Source organism: Oculina patagonica, chromosome 8, assembly GCF_052425735.1.
Source record: "Oculina patagonica isolate OP01 chromosome 8, crgOcupat, whole genome shotgun sequence".
Taxonomy (NCBI): domain Eukaryota; kingdom Metazoa; phylum Cnidaria; class Anthozoa; order Scleractinia; family Oculinidae; genus Oculina; species Oculina patagonica.
Genome location: NC_135765.1, coordinates 17,521,936 through 17,540,548, shown reverse-complemented (window position 1 = coordinate 17,540,548; position 18,613 = coordinate 17,521,936). Strand labels below are relative to the sequence as shown.

The 18,613-nt window shown below is 38.3% G+C and overlaps 2 protein-coding genes and 1 pseudogene across 4 annotated transcripts in view; 2 read left to right on the top strand and 1 right to left on the bottom strand.

Annotated features, from left to right (window-relative positions):
• The window catches only part of LOC144662800 (fibroblast growth factor receptor 1-A-like), a 254,321-nt gene that overhangs the window by 157,355 nt on the left and 78,353 nt on the right, over window positions 1-18,613 (top strand). The window contains exons 2-3 of the mRNA XM_078523735.1: window positions 15-398; window positions 924-1,190. Coding sequence (XP_078379861.1) covers window positions 15-398; window positions 924-1,190 — 651 coding nt within the window. The remainder of the gene's footprint in view (window positions 1-14; window positions 399-923; window positions 1,191-18,613) is intronic.
• Window positions 1-18,613, bottom strand: part of LOC144662809 (uncharacterized) — a 122,645-nt gene that overhangs the window by 56,951 nt on the left and 47,081 nt on the right. The window lies entirely within an intron of this gene.
• The window catches only part of LOC144662804 (uncharacterized), a 50,122-nt pseudogene that overhangs the window by 29,515 nt on the left and 1,994 nt on the right, over window positions 1-18,613 (top strand). Inside the window, exons 9-18 of the transcript XR_013572526.1 lie at window positions 13,791-13,809; window positions 14,175-14,217; window positions 14,447-14,783; window positions 15,153-15,263; window positions 15,774-15,964; window positions 16,303-16,425; window positions 16,597-16,667; window positions 17,142-17,182; window positions 17,482-17,578; window positions 18,282-18,381. The product of XR_013572526.1 is annotated as an uncharacterized LOC144662804 (transcript). The remainder of the gene's footprint in view (window positions 1-13,790; window positions 13,810-14,174; window positions 14,218-14,446; window positions 14,784-15,152; window positions 15,264-15,773; window positions 15,965-16,302; window positions 16,426-16,596; window positions 16,668-17,141; window positions 17,183-17,481; window positions 17,579-18,281; window positions 18,382-18,613) is intronic.

Here is an 18,613-nt window from a genome sequence, read left to right as displayed (position 1 = left end):
TATATAGTTTTTAGCGGCGTCAGTGGAATGGACAGCACCTCCACCAGCCTGGACTCAGACGGACCGAAATGACATAAGAACAGTTGATATGCAAGTGTTAATTGGAAGTACTCAGGTGCCTCTGAGGTGGAATTACACTCTGTCACCTGGTTCAGTTCTGATAACAACCACATTTTCTATTGGTGATGGCAGTACCAGTGATAATATTGGACTTATTGCCAGTAATGTTAATTCAGTAAATAACAGACATGATTACCCAACACGTTTTGCTATCAGTACAAGTGAAGTGGCCACCTTGTTAATAAACAAAGTCACTGAGAGAGAGGAAGCTACATACCAGTGCAAACTTTCAGTGGTGGGGAACTCGTGGGCATACAAGATTCGCGTTGTTGTTACAGGTAAGAACCGAATTATATGGTAAAACAAGCAAGCATGTTACAAGACATTTAATGAAGTGTTTTAAAAACCGCTGGAATTCCAGCGGGTATCTTTCCATAGGAAGAGCTATTTTTTAAAATTATAGCTTCCTAGACTTCTCAAAAGAAAGTGAGAATTTTTTGGTAACTTAGTTGGATTATCAGTAGTATATATTCAGCAAAGATAAGCCCGGGTTATTGTGGTGGTAGTGATGATGGCCGCGGTGGTGGAGTGAAACAATAAAACTGTGTTGGTGGAAGTTGAGGAGGAGAAGTTGAACAATAGAATTGTGGAGGTGAAGGAGGAGGAATAGGAGGACGACAGTGAAGGAAAGGATGGGAATTTAATCTTATCATTTTAATGCGTTGTATCAAATGACCGAAGAGGGAGGGGGGGGGGGGGTATAAAATCCCAGTCCCAGTGACTTAAATACCATTTTCCCAGTAAAGATTTTTCCAGATCCCGGCCGGTTGCCAGTTTACCCCTTAAGGCCCCTCTATTTTCAGTACCAGCCGAGCTCATCGATGTAAGTAATGACCAGATTCTTCAAGAAGGCAGAAGCATGCAGTTATTCTGTGAAGCGTCTGGTAGACCAACACCAAACATCACCTGGGCTAAAGTGCTGGATAATGGTAGCAACAGTGAAGTACTGCACGAGGGACCCACTTGGGATTTTCCCAACATCAACAGAACTGTTTCTGGGACATACCGCTGTACAGCTTACAATGGAATTGGAAATTCAGTTAGCCACAAAGTTAAAGTGAATGTTACCTGTAAGTATTTTCCTTTTTTCATACATATAGTGGGTCAATATTTGCCAAAATTGCACGTTTTACTGCATTTTGTTGAAATGTATCTGCCAGTTCATGAGTTTTTTGTCGTTGATCCTAAATTAATTACAAAGAGGCGCACGAAGCTGAGATAAGGTTGTAATTAAACTTCTAAAATTTGTTAAAATGATATCAAGGATTAAATCTTAAAGACTGAAAAGAATTAGCAAAGCTAGAACAGAGTGTGATGTAATTTTTTGGAATATCGTGTGAAAGTGTTTATTAACGGTCTCCAAGTATAAGTATTATGTAATCTGAATGAAAAACAAATCACAAGCTTCAGATATATACATGACTTCTCAATCGGCTTAATAACACGCTGATGATAACAACACATAAAAGCAAAATCAAACAAAAACGTTTCTCTCGTTTTGCTATTTTTGGTCTTTTTTTAGTAAGAGCTATCTGTTGTTAATTGTTGCTTATCGTCGGGACACATTTTCTCACTCAACTGCTACCAGCGTGCCTCTCAAAGGGTTTGAGACAAAGACACAATTACAGTTCAGCCAAGAACAAGTGTCTGCAACTTGACAAATCGCTATAATACTACAATAGAAGGAAAACTGACCAAGATGAACTCAATTTCCTTTTACGCCGTAGACCCTGTCACGATTGTTAAATTTGAAAGTGAATACGAAGTTGCAGAGCAACAAAGTGTATCTCTTCACTGTCAAGCAGAAGGAAACCCCCAGCCTACTTATACCTGGACTCCATGTGATCCACAGCGAAATGTGTGTCATGAGAGCACGCTACATATCTCAGAAGTCCTGAATGATGGTGTTTTCAGCTGCAAAGTGACAAATGTTCTTGGCACTGATACCAGATATACTACTCTTTGTAAGTTGCTGTAAAGAAATAAATATTTATCCATGATTTAGAAGGCTTTCATCAGTTATGGTCAGATTCACATTTTGGTTTTTATGACTTTTTTTTTCTCTTTTCGGTCTTACAAACCCTAGATTCCAGTTATATATTCGTTTCAAATTTCTCTTAGGCTCCCCTCCAAATAAGATATAAGGAATTCTAGCGATAAACTTTTACTTAAATCAAAAGCCACACTAGGTGACCGTTCTTTTTACCTTTGCTGCGCCAAAACGTTGGAACGCGCTACCATTTGACATAAGAAGTGCCAGCACTGTTAGTATTTTTAAAGCTAAGCTTAAAACACACCTTTTTCGTCATGCATTTGTATCATAGTTGTTTTTGTAATGACGTTCTCCTTTTTAAATTCATTGTAAGTTTAATCTTATAATTAAATTATAAGATTAAGATGAATTTAAAAATTTAAAGATGAATTTATAAGATTAAGATGAATTTAAAAAGCTAAAATTACAATTATTAAAGTGCAATTGTAGCTTTTAGCTTTTTATTCCGTTTTTACTCGTGAATGTAATGAAAAGAGTATGGTGTGATATGCAAATTTTCACTCGGTCAGTCGGTCGGTCGGTTGATGGGCTGTTAACTTTAATTTATGAATAATAATTTATGCATTAAATTATAAATTAATTTTCCTTGTTTTTTTTTTTTTTTTTGAAACTTTTTGTTTCACACTTCTGAGGTTTGAACCGGCGACTCCTAACATTAACTATGGTTTTGAAGACCAAACTCGGCGAACTAATCATTTGGGTTGAAAATTAGCATATAGGTTTCTTTGTGTTCTACATCTACATCTACATTTAATAAGTTGGTAAAAAGTCCATACGGATATCACACCAACGTCTAAAAAATAAGTAAAAATACAATATGTTCTTACCTGCTGACCGATACCGTAGGTTCCAAGTTTTATGGCTTGTATGTATAAAAGCTTCTTCGAATGGCTCGATTTATAGCTCTTAAGAATTTCACATGACAAATAGAAGAAATAATCTTAGAGAAAATATGAAAATCTTCGAAGCACTGAACTGATATTCCGTGTTTTGATGGAATTTATTAGATTTTCCAGGCACGAACTGTGGACTGCGACTGTGTTGGGTATTAAAAGGTTGATTTCAGGACAATTGTATGAATAAAGTCCAATTTTAGCAGTCTCTGAATGTTTTATAGTTCCAAGCGTATTGTATGATAATCGATAGTCATGATACGTAAATAATTTAACGTAAAAAAAGCTCGCCAAACTGACGAATTTTGTTGCCTTTTAATAATATACTGTATAGTACTTGATTTGCATTTCTAATAGATTCATAAAAAAAGGAGAAAGAAAAAAAATACGTCGTATAAAATTGTAAAATAGATTGTCGTAAAAAAAAAAATTTAATCGTCCCCGCTGAGAATTGAACCCGGGCCGCTGGACTGGAGGGCCAACGCATTACCACTACACAACGCGTCAGCAAGCTTACACTTTATGGTAGAAATTAGTGTTATATAACGAAGGCTTTTGAATGGATTACCCGCGTCCGCTGTAAACACAAGGAACCAACGTGATCATATCTCCCTTCAAACAGCTTCTATACTAACATGCCGCTCACAAAAGGACAGAATCATTTCATAGCTCTACACCAATACATTTAGTATTTTCATTCACGAGTGGGCTAACAAAGCGCCTTTGATTAATCTTGTAATGCGCATTTGAACATTTTATGAAATTTGCGCACTATAAATGTTATAATTATTATTGTTATTATATTATTATTATTATTTAAATGTATAATTTTTAATATATCATGGTGCTATTGCAATGTTAGATGTGTATTTTTTGCATTGTGTCTTGTTTTTAATTTAAACGGATAGACTGCTCTCACTTGGACATACTATAAACCTTCAAATAATATCCGAAGATGTTTCGACTATAACTCTAAATAAATTTTAATAACACTCTCCCCAATGATCACTTATGAGTTAACAAGATTAACAAGTATGCCTTCGAATGAGCCATTTTTTGTAGAAACGGTATTAAATCCTGACTGATCATGACAAACAGCTAATCAGGAACTTAGTTAACTCTGAAGAATCGCTTGCCATTTTAGGTTTAAATTCGTAGTTCGTAAGTATTTATTTTGCTTATTTCTTGCAACAGTCATAGCAAGCAATGTGATTAACGTGACACTAGTAATCACAAGTGAAAGCTGCACTAATGGAAGATACAATCAATCCTTATTATGGAGGAAGCTCAATGATACGGTAACAAATGTGTCTGGTTCTCCTGTTAAACTACTTTAAAAATTTGTACACCGCAGGTTTCAAGATGTTGCATACTGTAATTCTGATTGATCACGGCGATTGATAGGTTGCTTCTTATGTTTCACATGGTCAAGGAAAACCAGCTGCTTAAGCTATTAAGTGTTAGGTCTTTTGGCGATTGCAACCACAGTATATTTACGTTGTAAGACGTATAGTCATGGAGAACAATTAACAATTATCATGAGTATTGCCTGATACTAAGTAGTAGGCGTCGTCGGCTAATATCAGATGATATTCAGCAAGATTGAACATGAGAATTGTCTTCTTATTCAACAATTTGTCAACGACACGCTAGAAAAACTTTGGCTACGCAACCCTTTTGAAGAATTCGGACGAATCTTGGTAAGATTCGGGTTGAGCGGTTGTTTATTGTTGGGACCGATATTACCTCGTGGCCATAAGCTCAGAAAATGTCATGGTGATGTTTGGTATTCGTGGCGTTGCGGTAACGGATGTGATTGCACTTTGTCAATTCATGTAAACCATATTGTTAATACAACTCCTGACCCAGCTGTGCGCATCTGGACAGTAAACATGTCCAAGACTTCAGTAATATCCTCCTGCATACTCACATTATAGTACAATGCTATGCCCAGGCAGCAATCCCTCTCGGCGGCTTCATTGCAATACTTGCATTAGAAACTAACTCTTGTTTTATGTTTAGATGAGCAAGGTCTTTGGTGACAAAATTGGCTTCAAAGGTGCAGAACTGATGAATGTCAGGTATGCAACATGTCTCAGACTGATTAAATTAAATACTCAGTCTTAATTTTGGTCATCCTTTTGCGAGGGAATTTATTTCTAACTTCTCATGTGTTCTTCTTCTAAGGTGTGGACGTTTGATTGTTGATCTGGCGCTAAAGTTCAGCTCCACTGTACGAGAAAGCAAAGTTCTGTTTATACTTCGAGACGCTGCCAAGAATGGAATGCTTGGGGAATTTAATGTGAGTGCCTCATCCATAATAGGGACACGGACTGAAAGAGCAATAACAGCAACCACAAGCAGAACACCCACCAGCTTCTCTGACAGTAAGTTGCCGTAACATTTTTTCTTGTAAGGGAAGGTACGTTTTTTCTTGCGGAGGAGGCCTGGGGAATTTTGGTATTTTTTCCAAAAAAAGGGTTGGTCCTTCGCTGCATTTTTATAAAAAAAGTCTCCTGACCCAACCCCCCTCCCCTCTCCATCTTTAGGTGACTGACAAGAGTGCGACCCTCCCCTCACTACTACATGCCGTAGAAACCTCAGAACATTTCGCTTGTGAACTACGGCAAAAAATCTGGAAAAAGATATGTGACTCTCTCCTTAAATTCCCCTTAAAAGCTCACAAAGAGGAATAGCCCTCCCCCCTTTCGTGCTCACTTTCACTGATGACCCTCCCCTCCGAGGCCCCAGCCCTCCCCTCCCAAGAAAAAAAAAACGTACCTTCCCTAAATGCAATTTTGGCAGATGTCCCAATAAAGTAGCAGCATGACGATTCCTTGCGTTACGAATTTAACTGAAAAAAGGGATTGAAATTAGCCTTGAAAAAAAGAGGGATGAGAATATGAACATGTTTAATGAAATTTTCATAATAAACTACGCTCCGCGCATTTTTCTGCTATATATCTAAGAATATGAATGCGTAAATTGGCATTTAAGAAAAATGAGAACTTACGCCTTAAAATCCACTGAAACATTGGACAGTTAATGGACAGTTACTTTGGTTTTTGTATTTGTCAAGTTTGATTTTTTTTAAAAGATATTTTAAATTCAACACTTCTATAGGCCTTAGTGTATAAGTTTTGATTAAAACTACAAACGACTTAACAAACGGACTGAAGGACGAACAGACGGGCAGCACTGAAGCCAACCAAGCAGGCACGCAGACAGACAGACAGACAGACAGACAGACGGGCAGGCAGGCAGGCAGGCAGGCAGGCAACAGGCAGGCAGATAGAAGTATTCGTCTGCTTAACACAAGCATGATAAATTAGTTGTTTTGCCAGAACCTGATGAATATTTTTTATTATGACAGTTCAAGCATGCGAGAGCTGTTCTTGTGACTGGGCTATACTAGGAGTTGTGATCGGCATCCTTGTACTAATAATCATTGCTCTTGTTTCCTACATCGTATGGCTCCAGAAGAAAGGTAAGTAACATTTGTGAGTAAGCCAAGACTCTTACCTTTGAGTGACGGGACTGTCTTTCTTAATATTTTCTTCAATATATTTGGTATGTTAGTACAGTGACAGTAACAGTGACGTAAATTCTTCCGCTAACAGACGAGGTGCCAAAAATCAGTTATTATATCGAATATGGAAGGGCCGGAATCGAGGCTTTTATATTACTACGTCGTGTATTATATTTTTGCCACTACTAGTTGCGGGAACTTTGTAGGTTTTATTCGTTGATAAGGATGTTTGAGGCGCTTTTATACTCTTCATCATTCATACTCTTTAACACCCAAGCTGGTGCAATTTCAAGTGACTTCTGACAGCAGCTTTGTTATCCAACATCCTTCTTAAACTTGCAACTTCTACAGAAAAAAATTTTGGGGTGGCAAGGTTGTCTGTTTGTATCAAATTCGGCACTCCATCTGGCCTCTCACGAACCATCATCACTTAAGGTCACGCAGGACCCTTGCTCATTAATAAATTCATTAGCCAAATTTCTTGCCGAGATGCTATCTTGTAATGCTTTAATTCGCTGCATTTTGAACGTCGATTCCTCTAAAAATTATCGAATTAAAGCGTACCGAATTAAATGATTTTATAACCTAGAGATAAATCATAACCTCTTTTGTGTTCTGATAAGAACGAAATTTTCGATTTCAAAAACTACCAGAAGATAATGGCTCCTAAGGTAGTAAAAATGTTAAATCTTATCTTTGAAACGTGCTGTCTTCATTTTGAGAAGGAAGTTTCAAAATTCGCTCTTGTCAGAACACAATAGAGTACACCAAGTTTATGTTACTCACGAATCAACTCCTGAAATTCTATATCGGCGGAGAAAACTTGGACACAAAATTGCAGGTTTTTACGCTTCCGAAAACCTTCCGAGTCAATGTTTACAATAACGTGTGCTAAATTTAAAGCTGTGAATCTAATTATGATAATTTGCTTTGTTCCAGCGCACGGGGCACAAAGCTGAGAACAATAACTTGTAATTTCTTGTACAAAGAACTTTAAGAAAACAATTCTCATGAATATTTCGTTTGTTGTCGGCTTCAGTCGTCGCAGTTCGTGCATACTCTTTAAATAAATACATACATAATGATTGCAAGGGTCCTGCGCGACCTTAATTGTCATAGTCTATAAGATTCAAACTTTGGTCGGACACCGTACCTCACCGATTTCGCTGAAATTTAGCATGCAGTCTTGTTTTAGGGTCCTAACTACCAAATGTATATTAAAAAGTTTCAATTCTTTTTATTTTGGGAAATATCGAGAAGGCCGATTTGAAGCGTCCGTGACGGCTCGCCAACATGGCGGATCGAAGGTGTTCTTGTTACTTCGACACTGAACCTGCCGTCACAGTTTCTCGATCATACTTGGCATAGTTATAAAGAACTATCTTTCTTCTTTCTATATATCAAAATAGATTCGGCAAATGTTGAGTTTGGATGATGAACGGCCAAGAAGTTCGAAGGTATGTTAACGATGTTTTGAACAGTCTCAAATTTACTACAAAATGAAAGGCTAATAACTCCACTGTTATCTCGATTTAAAACTAGCCATTTACCATGAACAAAGCTTGTTCATTGGTGAATTGATTCCATTAATAAAAAAATTGGGGAAATGTAACCGTTAAGAATAAAAAATTATGGAACCTCTAGTAAAATGGCCATTTCAGCGCCATTTCAGCGGATGAGCTCATTTAACAGCAAATAATCGGGAGAAACATGAAAGGGTTACAGTCGTTTATAATAAGCAGTTTTCAGGTATTCTTTGCTTATCTTAAACAAATACATAATCTTTGCCAAAGATATGGCGATTTTTGAGCGTACGATCGTTTCTCCAAATTTTTATGTCGGCAACTTTATTTTATTTGTTGTCGAGATTATACGCTGTTGTTATTCAATATTCGTTTCACAAGAACTTCTGTTGCTCGCATTTCCCAAATCACTGTTTAAGAAATTGCCCATTCCGTAACAGGGTCATTCTTACTTTTTCTTTAAAAATTACTAGGAAAGCGAGAATGTCATAGAACGATTTTATACTAGTGAAAATACCTGTCAGACATAACTTAAACTGTTTGTGTTATCTGGCTGTTTTCACAAATATGCAAATTAAGGAATTCTTAAAGTGCCTATCTTTAACTATTTCACGCTTAAAGATTCCTCTAAATCTTTTCGCCTACCTTTTTGCCAAACGAAGTTTTGTGTCTCCAGGCAGAATGCTCGTTATCAGCAATGAAAGTCGAAGAGATACAGAAGCTCGAGTAAAATTCTAACTGCTGTGAAATGAACATCGTTTGAGCTTGACGTGTATTTATAGATTGCGCTCGAGCTCCGTTAATTAAGTTTATTCATTTGGCGATCAGATAAAAATCAATGAATGATCAGAGTTATTTCTAAGTCCATTTCCAAGCACGAGAAACACGGAAGTTTGTTTCAGAAGCATTTATGCATAGAAATACCGGTTTATTTTTGAGCGGTAAATCTGCATTTATAATAGCTGGGAGTTTGGGGTGTTTTTTGGTGTTGTTTTTTTTTTTTAGGGGGCTCGGGGGGGGGGGGGTGTGTGGAAGTGGTGCCTTCGTATCCTCTTTTGTTCTTTTACACAGTGGCCTGAATTTGGAACAGTTCGGGGAATGGATTATCAATTACTCTTCGTTATGCCATGTCACCCCTTAATGTGGGAGCGCCGCGCCTCAATTCACGATAAAAAATTTATGGCCGCCCGGTCCATTTATGTAGTTCTCCGCCAAGTCTCTCAATAGGCATGTTACGAGCCTAGTGGCCCATCAGGCCGGAGCTCATACCGGTTTCCGCAACGTGAAGCGACAACGAGTATTTTTCCCTTCCCGAAAAGCTAAAGATTGACTGGTAATCATTTTTACACCTGGGCTAGGAAAGGGACTCTGGGAGTTGAGAGGCTTTCCAAAGAACTTAACGCATTGCCCCCCAAAAGCTCTATCCAGGACTGTTTGGTCCAGAGTCCAGCGCAGTGACCATTATTAGGCCATCACGCTCCCCAACCGTGTAAGAAAGTGCAAAAATCTGCTTGGGGTAAGCCCTGGGGTTGTACAGTTTGGTACGAAATGTGGGCTTTTAAATGTGGTAGGTCTTATATCCGTGGTTGGGGTGCGGTGGCTTAAAGCGACATTAAAAAAACTTCTTGTTTTCTGAAAAACGTTTTCATAAACTGATTTGAATTACATTAATGAATTAAAGGGACAGTGTCACCAAGATTTAATAAAATTTAAAACTCTCAAGACGGTAACCTGGTAGGAAAAAAGTGGTCTTAAACTTTGACAGTTGACTTGGAAGAAATATATGGGCCTTGAATTGGGAGGGCTTATGAGAGAAAAGGATAAAAAGGGGAATTTCACAGAATCTGCTCAACAGCGTACTCTCGAATTTATCTGCCCACTGTCTTTTTCTCTCTCCAGGTTTTGGTAAGGCCAGACCGCTATGAGTGGATTTACAATTCATATTAACACTTTTTTGAGATTTTTAAATCCCGGTTTGGGCTTTGAATTGTGGGGATATTGCGTTGAGTTCTTCGGAAAGACTCTGTAATATCATACCGTATTTACTCGAATAAGCGCCGCCCCCGAATATGCGCCGCCCTCGAATAGGCGCCGCATTTCGGACAAAAAAGTTAATAAGCGCCGCCCCCGGCGCCGCAGTCCCGATGCGGCGCTTATTCAAGGAAATCTGTTTAACTAGAAACAGAACTACAAAGCAACTCTTAAACAAACTTGGATATTTCTTTCCAGCAAAAGCGACGTTCTGCAGTTCAAAGTGCTTGTTTTACCGCTCAGTTTTTCTATTGAACATTCTTCAGTACAATCTTCAGCAAGAGACGACTTTTGGCAATCAGGGGACCCTATTTTAATAAATGTAAAGGATTAGATTCTTTGTGGCGTCAAACTTTTTAATAAGCGCCGCCCTCAAATAAGCGCCGCCCTCTAATAAGCGCCGCACTGGAGGCGTAAAAAATTTAATAAGCGCCGCGGCGCTTATTCGAGTAATTACGGTAGTCCCTTTCTACACCTAGGTCGGCGATAAGGACATACGTGATGTAAGTCATGACGCATCACGAGAGATGTCCTTATGGAGAGGTTCGACTTTAATAAAAAAAAAAGTCCGAGATAACGAAAACAGCTAAGTTCTCACCTGCTTTTTTTTTGTAAAAATCTGGACGAAAAACATTTGTATCTTTTAACTTGCCCTAAAAATAATTGTTTCGAAATTCATTTCAAATCAATGAGGAAAATGTGTTAGCTTCACTGTTATTATGTTGTTCTTGCCGCGAGTAAGCCACGCCTTCTTCGAACACGATAATTACTGATGACACAAACGTAAAGTCATGTTCATTTCAAAATCAGCTCGCATTATGCTTATTAACAGATGAGCTCTTTTGTTCAACATTCAGACCACTGTGTCAGAGATCTAAAGAGGATTCGGAGGCACCACTTCCGCCCCCCTCCCCCCGCCTTCCTACAACAACACCAAAAAAAACCCAAACTCCCAGCTATTATAAATGCAGATTTACCGCTAGAAGCCGAGTATTTTTTAACCGCGTCAGTCAATAATAAACCGGTATTTCTATGCATAAATGCTTCTGAAACAAACTTCCGTGTCCCTCGTGCTTAGAAATGGTCTTTAATAACTCTGATCATTCATTGATTTTTATCTGATCGCCAAATGAATAAACTTAATTAACACATTTAAAAGCCCACATTTCGTACCAAACTGTACAACCCCAGGGCTCACCCCAAGCAGATTTTTGCACTTTCTTACACGGTTGGGGAGCGTGATGGCCTAATAATGGTCACTGCGCTGGACTCTGGACCAAACAGTCCTGGATAGAGCTTTTGGGGGACAATGCGTTTAAAAGTTCTTTGGAAAGCCTCTCAACTCCCAGAGTCCCTTTCCTTTCCCAGGTGTAAAAATGATTACCAGTCAATCTTTAGCTTTTCGGGAAGGGAGGTAACCCTGCGATGGAATAGCATCCCATCGGGGTGGAGTAAAAAATACTCGTTGTCGCTTCACGTTACGGAAACCGGTATGAGCTCCGGCCTGATGGGCCACTAGGCTCGTAACCTGCCTATTGAGAGACCTGGCGGAGAACTACATAAATGGACCGGGCGGTCATAAATTTTTTATCGTGAATTGAGGCGCGGCGCTCCCACATTAAGGGGTGACATGGCATAACGAAGAGTAATTGATAATCCATTCCCCGAACTGTTCCAAATTCAGGCCACTGTGTAAAAGAACAAAAGAGGATACGAAGGCACCACTTCCACACCCCCCTCCCCCCCGAGCCCCCTCAAAAAAAAAAAAACACCAAAAAACACCCCAAACTCCCAGCTATTATAAATGCAGATTTACCGCTCAAAAATAAACCGGTATTTCTATGCATAAATGCTTCTGAAACAAACTTCCGTGTCTCCCGTGCTTAGAAATGGACTTAGAAATAACTCTGATCATTCATTGATTTTTATCTGATCGCCAAATGAATAAACTTAATAAACGGAGCTCGAGCGCAATCTATAAATACACGTCAAGCTCAAACGATGTTCATTTCACAGCAGTTAGAATTTTACTCGAGCTTCTGTATCTCTTCGACTTTCATTGCTGATAACGAGCATTCTGCCTGGAGACACCAAACGTCGTTTGGCCAAAAGGTAGGCGAAAAGATTTAGAGGAATCTTTAAGCGTGAAATAGTTAAAGATAGGCACTTTAAGAATTCCTTAATTTGCATATTTGTGAAAACAGCCAGATAACACAAACAGTTTAAGTTATGTCTGACAGGTATTTTCACTAGTATAAAACCGTTCTACGACATTCTCGCTTTCCTAGTAATTTTTAAAGAAAAAGTAAGAATGACCCTGTTACGGAATGGGCAATTTCTTAAACAGTGATTTGGGAAATGCGAGCAACAGAAGTTCTTGTGAAACGAATATTGAATAACAACAGCGTATAATCTCGACAACAAATAAAATAAAGTTGCCGACATAAAAATTTGGAGAAACGATCGTACGCTCAAAAATCGCCATATCTTTGGCAAAGATTATGTATTTGTTTAAGATAAGCAAAGAATACCTGAAAACTGCTTATTATAAACGACTGTAACCCTTTCATGTTTCTCCCGATTATTTGCTGTTAAATGAGCTCATCCGCTGAAATGGCGCTGAAATGGCCAATTTACTAGAGGTTCCATAATTTTTTATTCTTAACGGTTACATTTCCCCAATTTTTTTATTAATGGAATCAATTCACCAATGAACAAGCTTTGTTCATGGTAAATGGCTTGTTCTAAATCGAGATAACAGTGGAGTTATAAGCCTTTCATTTTGTAGTAAATTTGAGACTGTTCAAAACATCGTTAACATACCTTCGAACTTCTTGGCCGTTCATCATCTAAACTCAACATTTGCCGAATCTATTTTGATATATAGAAAGAAGAAAGATAGTTCTTTATAACTATACCAAGTATGATCGAAAAACTGTGACGGCAGGTTCAGTGTCGAAGTAACAAGAACACCTTCGATCCGCCATGTTGGCGAGCCGTCACGGACGCTTCAAATCGGCCTTCTCGATATTTTCCAAAATAAAAAGAATTGAAACTTTTTAATATCCATTTGGTAGTTAGGACCCTAAAACAAGACTGCATGCCAAATTTCAGCGAAATCGGTGAGGTATGGTGTCCGCGAACTTTTAAAAAAGCTCGAAAATTATGGAGTATTACACTTAAGACAGTCCTATATGGGATTTCACCGGTTGCTGGACTTCCTCAATGGGAGGCGCGGTGGCATTTTGGTTAGCGCGCTGGACCCCGAATCGAACAGTCTGGGTTCGAGCTCAGACCGGGGTCACTGTGTTGTGCTCTTGGGCAATACCGCTTTACTCTCATAGTTCCTCTCTCCATCCACGTGCATAAATGGGTACCGGCAAATAATGCTGGAGTATACCTGCAATGGACTAGCATCCCTTCCAGGGGAGAGAAGAGCTATTCCTAGCCGCTAAATGCTACAGAAACCGGGATAAGCACCGGCAGCACCTCTCCGTGTACATGTAGTTTTAATAAAACAACGCTATTGTTTTGTTGCTTCAGCGGAAAATAGTGATAGGTAGTCTTGACTAGTTCTCAGTTTACCTTCAGACTCGAAGTTGCAATGCAAGGCCTTATAATCTTTGCTTTTCTTCTTTTAGGTACAGCCAAGAAGGATAGGTAAGCGTGTTACAGTGGTATTCCGTTGAATGAAGACATGATACATGTTGACAAGTATTGTCACAAACAAATGAAATTTCGCATGATGAAGGTAACCGAGTGCCAAGTAATTATCTGGCTGACTCTAGCATTTGGGGCCTTTTTCTTAATAAATGATCGGTACAGGTACAATTTATACACTCAGAGAGAAAGGGAGTTTTTCAAGATGAGGCAAGTTTGTGGTCCAGCCAGAATTTGAACTCACAACCTTCTCTTCTACAGACCAGTGCGCTAGAGATACAACTAAACCTAGTTGTGTTTTATTCCTTTTCATTTCCCTCGCAGAGGCATTATTTGTAATTTATGTTTGGTCGTTATTGTTTTAGTGTATATCAAGCGTCATCTAAACAGCATGGAGCCAATGTAAATGTAGGTCCTTAAAAGATAAAGATAAAATCATATTCTGAGCAAGTGTTACATGTTATACGTACATAAGTGAGCGTACTGAACTGAACTTATAATAAGCAGTGAATTCTACTCAACTACTAACCTTGATATTTATTAGGGAGGTCGGCATGACAGATATTTACAAGTAACAAAGTGCATAGGGAGGGTTTTAAAAAAACTAATATTGTTTATTATTGTTTCTATGCAATAGGCTGCAGTTGAAATGTCTGATCTTCGATCGGACCACGTTACTGCAAGGATGAGAAACTCTGTAGCTCCTCCTCAGAGCCAGTACATGGCACTGAATGATGCTTCTCTCTCACAAGACGTGTCAGAAGAAACACGGGAGAATATATCACAAAGTGCTGCGCAAATCAGCCAATATGCGCCTCTTCATCCATCAACACGTTCTTGGGAGGTTTCTAGAAATCAAATAACTATAGAAAAGATCATTGGTAAAGGTGCTTTTGGTCAGGTGGCCAAGGGAGCGGCATTAGGTCTTCGAGGAAGGCCCCAGAAGACACAAGTGGCTATAAAAATGTTAAAAGGTGTGAAATGTTTTCAATCAGTATTAGTAAAACGAACCGAGTATGTTATTTGCCTCATTTAGGTATGGAGATTTCATAAGTTCAAATATATTCATCATACAGTAATTTTGCGCTAGGATTCAGTTATAACGAATAAACTCCAGCAATATGGAATATCACTTTATCAATTTTACATTGACGTTAGTACATAAAGGGTGATGCTATAATTAGTACATAAAGGGTCTTTAGTCTTAGAATTAAAAGGGGGTTGGTTTGTTTTTGTGTTTTTAGTTCATTATTTACCCCGTGGTACAGAGGAAAAGCAATGTATAATTGTTAATTATTGATAAATCTTGTAACTTCATTTAATATATAAAATCGTTGTTACAGGTAATGCACCTGAATCAGACAGAAAAGACTTGTTGTCAGAACTTGAAGTGATGAAGCAGCTCAAGCCTCATCCTCATGTCATTAAACTTCTGTGCTGCGTCACTGAATCTGGTAATTATATTTTTAGAACTTAAAGGAATTGGTCTTTGATAACTCTCCATACGTTGAGGTTCCTCTTCCTTTTATGAGTTTAAAACTTACCTTGTACTTTCCATTAAGCCAAATATTTAGGAAGTCAAATGGAAAGTGCGTTTCGGTTCGGTTTGACCTGAATATTCGGGTCCACCTCTGGAGGTGCTCCACTTTGACCGGTCGGACCGAAATTTACCTTCCATTTTGACAAACTGTTCAGTTGTTTTACTTTAGTTCAGTAGCTTCTCACAGATTCGGGAACTGGGAGAAGGAATGCAAAATGGAAAGGATCGTTTCACTCGGTTACGGAGTCATTTCAATCGTGTCAACGGTCAGTTGCTGTTGGTCCGCCCGGTTGCACTTTGAAAATGGAAAGCAACCCCCGAATCACACACCACATCACTTGTGCACAAGTTTCAGGCCTCATCCATCTTATACATAATGCTAAAGTTATTCAGCATACCACTGCAGTAATATTTTCCTTCTCAGAGCCTTTGTTAGTGGTGATAGAATATGTTCCATTTGGAGACCTGCTTGGATATTTGAGAAAGAGTCGTGGACTGAATGACACTTATTACAAAGACCCGGATGTCAAACCAAAAACCAATCTGACGTCACATCAGCTGATGAAGTTTGCTTGGCAGGTCGCTGATGGAATGTCGTATTTGTCATCGAAACGAGTAAGTAAGGTTTTTCGTTATGGAGCCTTCTTAGTCAGTTGTAAGAAATTTATCACAATGGTTAGCTTAATAGATGTTTTTTAAATAGTATTTCCATAGTCACACTGATATTGTGTTAGAGTCTTAAGTTTTGTACTCATGATAATTATGTCGGTTCCGATTTCTACCAAATATATTTCTTTTTAACGTCATTAGTTATTGTTTCTAAAACCTTCTTCTCTGTGCAAGAATATAGTTGAATGTAATTTTAGGTTGTAACTTTTTGAACCAAGTTAGTGACAAATATTTAAAATCCACACCTCTGAACCTCCGCAATGATAAAGTATTTTCTGTTACAGATTATCCACCGAGATCTTGCAGCTCGTAATGTGCTGGTTGGTGAAAAAGAGACCTGCAAAGTAACCGACTTTGGAATGGCGAGAGATGTACAACAGGACAACATCTACGAACGAAAATCAAAGGTATGAAGCAAACGGAATAAATGGCTGTCAACGTAGAAAATTTTAAAATTAAAGTGTTTGCAGGCACAGGGGTTAAGACAGTTGTTATCAACAACGTATTTTCGCATCGTATATAAGGGCAATCCTCCTGTTTTGTGTTATCGCGGTCAAACTGTTGTATTCTATCTATAGGGGCGCCTCCCTGTCAAGTGGACTGCAATGGAAGCGCTGCTTTATGGGACATACTCTACTAAAAGCGATGTGTGAGTAGACGTACCATAAAATATATGGTGATAAGCTTGGTGCACCCATTGATCTTTAAAGACAACTTTGAGTCCAGGGCACTGTTTTACTTGTATAATTTCAGATCAATCTCAACACTTCCATGATTATAAGGCCAAAGATGGACGAGTCAAATAGTGACGAATTAAATGGTTGTCTGCTCCAAGCTATGCGTGTAGCTTGGTACAAAGGTTGTGCTTCATTTGCCCAAGAAAATCAAAAAGCCACCTCAATTTGGCTTCTCTATTTGTACACCCCACATATCGGTTTGTGCCAAAGGACCCAAAGGAACGCCATTTAATTAATGGGAATTTAACTGCTCCTGTTGTAGAGCGTATCGCGTGTTTCCTGCAAAGGATAAACCAAAGAAGCTTAAAAATGTATTCTTAAAAAGGAAACTATATTCCTTTCATGTCTGAAATGTAATATGCACGATTTCTAATTTCTCTTAACAGGTGGAGCTACGGAGTTCTCCTTTACGAGATTTTCACGATAGGTAAGCGACCTTGTTTAGAATCAAACTTTGGGTTTGCAAGAGGTTCACTAAGTGAGAATAATTACCAAGTTACTTCTTTGAAGGAGGAAGTTAATGGAATAGCTGTAACGTTGTTTGTGGCGAATAACAACAAAAGTTTAGCATTTTGTTTACTTACCTGTGTGCTTTATTTTATATGATACCGGACAGTTTTGTAGTTAAAGGTACCATAGGAACCTTTACCTGTTCTAAAACTTTATTTTATTAACTGTTTTTAACTTGTGTCTTGATAACACTGTTAAATAGCTTCTTATTTTCAGGTGGTTCACCATATCCACGAATGGATGGCAGGAAAATTGCAAACTTGCTTCAGAAGGGATACAGGATGCCTAAACCACAACACGTGGATGATAAATTGTAGCAATCTCTTTTTGACCTTTCCTCTATCACATATCCATATGGCTGTATTTAATGTGAATAACCTAAATGGAAAATATACATATTTGCCATACATGTTGCCAAAAGACTGACACATTCATTTACATACATAAATACTTTGAGGGATTTAACGGAATAAATCCTAATTTCCGTTATTGTTGAGGAAACGACGTTTTTTTTTTTTTAAAACTGAAAGCATTTCTGTAGGATTTGAGAGGAAAGGAAATATCGACTGGATATTCAGTATTTAATATTTCAGGGCTATGTTATGTATTTCTTATCACTCGCAGTTTAGTAACGGTATAATCGACAGACTCTTTTTTTATAAACATCTACATAAATTATATATTCATACATTGTAAACTCCAGCCTGAAGCCTACTCGCAAATAATGTCCAAAAATGTTTCGCGGAGCCTGCAGTGGCTCATGTATACTACTTGTCTTTCCCCCCTCCACCTGAAAGGGATTTTACTTCAACGCAGGTTATCACTTAGTCTTTTTTGTCTGGTGCATCCAACATTTCCGTCACCAGTCCTGAGTATTGCCCAGTCATTACAAATGCCCCAGCTAGGACTCGCACCCACTTGTTAGATTCCGAGTCGAAATATTGCGTTTACTATTTATCATAAGGCCATTGCACCTTAAACGTAGATAGACTCACGGGATATGTTTCCAAATATAGGTATGGAATAATGACGAAATGTTGGCAAGATGACCCGGATGCAAGACCAAAATTTGGTGATTTGAGGAATGAGCTCAAAGAAATGGAAAACCAACACAAGGTAAGTTCCTGGAGGACAGATTACAATCATATTGTTTTCTTTCCCCCATAAATGCCAGTGTTAACCTTGTTATTGTCAGCCTCTTCAATAAGATAAAATACATTTATTAACATGATTTCAAAACGTACACTTACGTTTTTAAAATTAATTTCCTTTATAAAATAGCGGTTAAATGTGCTTATCACTAGTAATAGTAATATCAGCCTATATATATTTCAATTTTTGACATGTT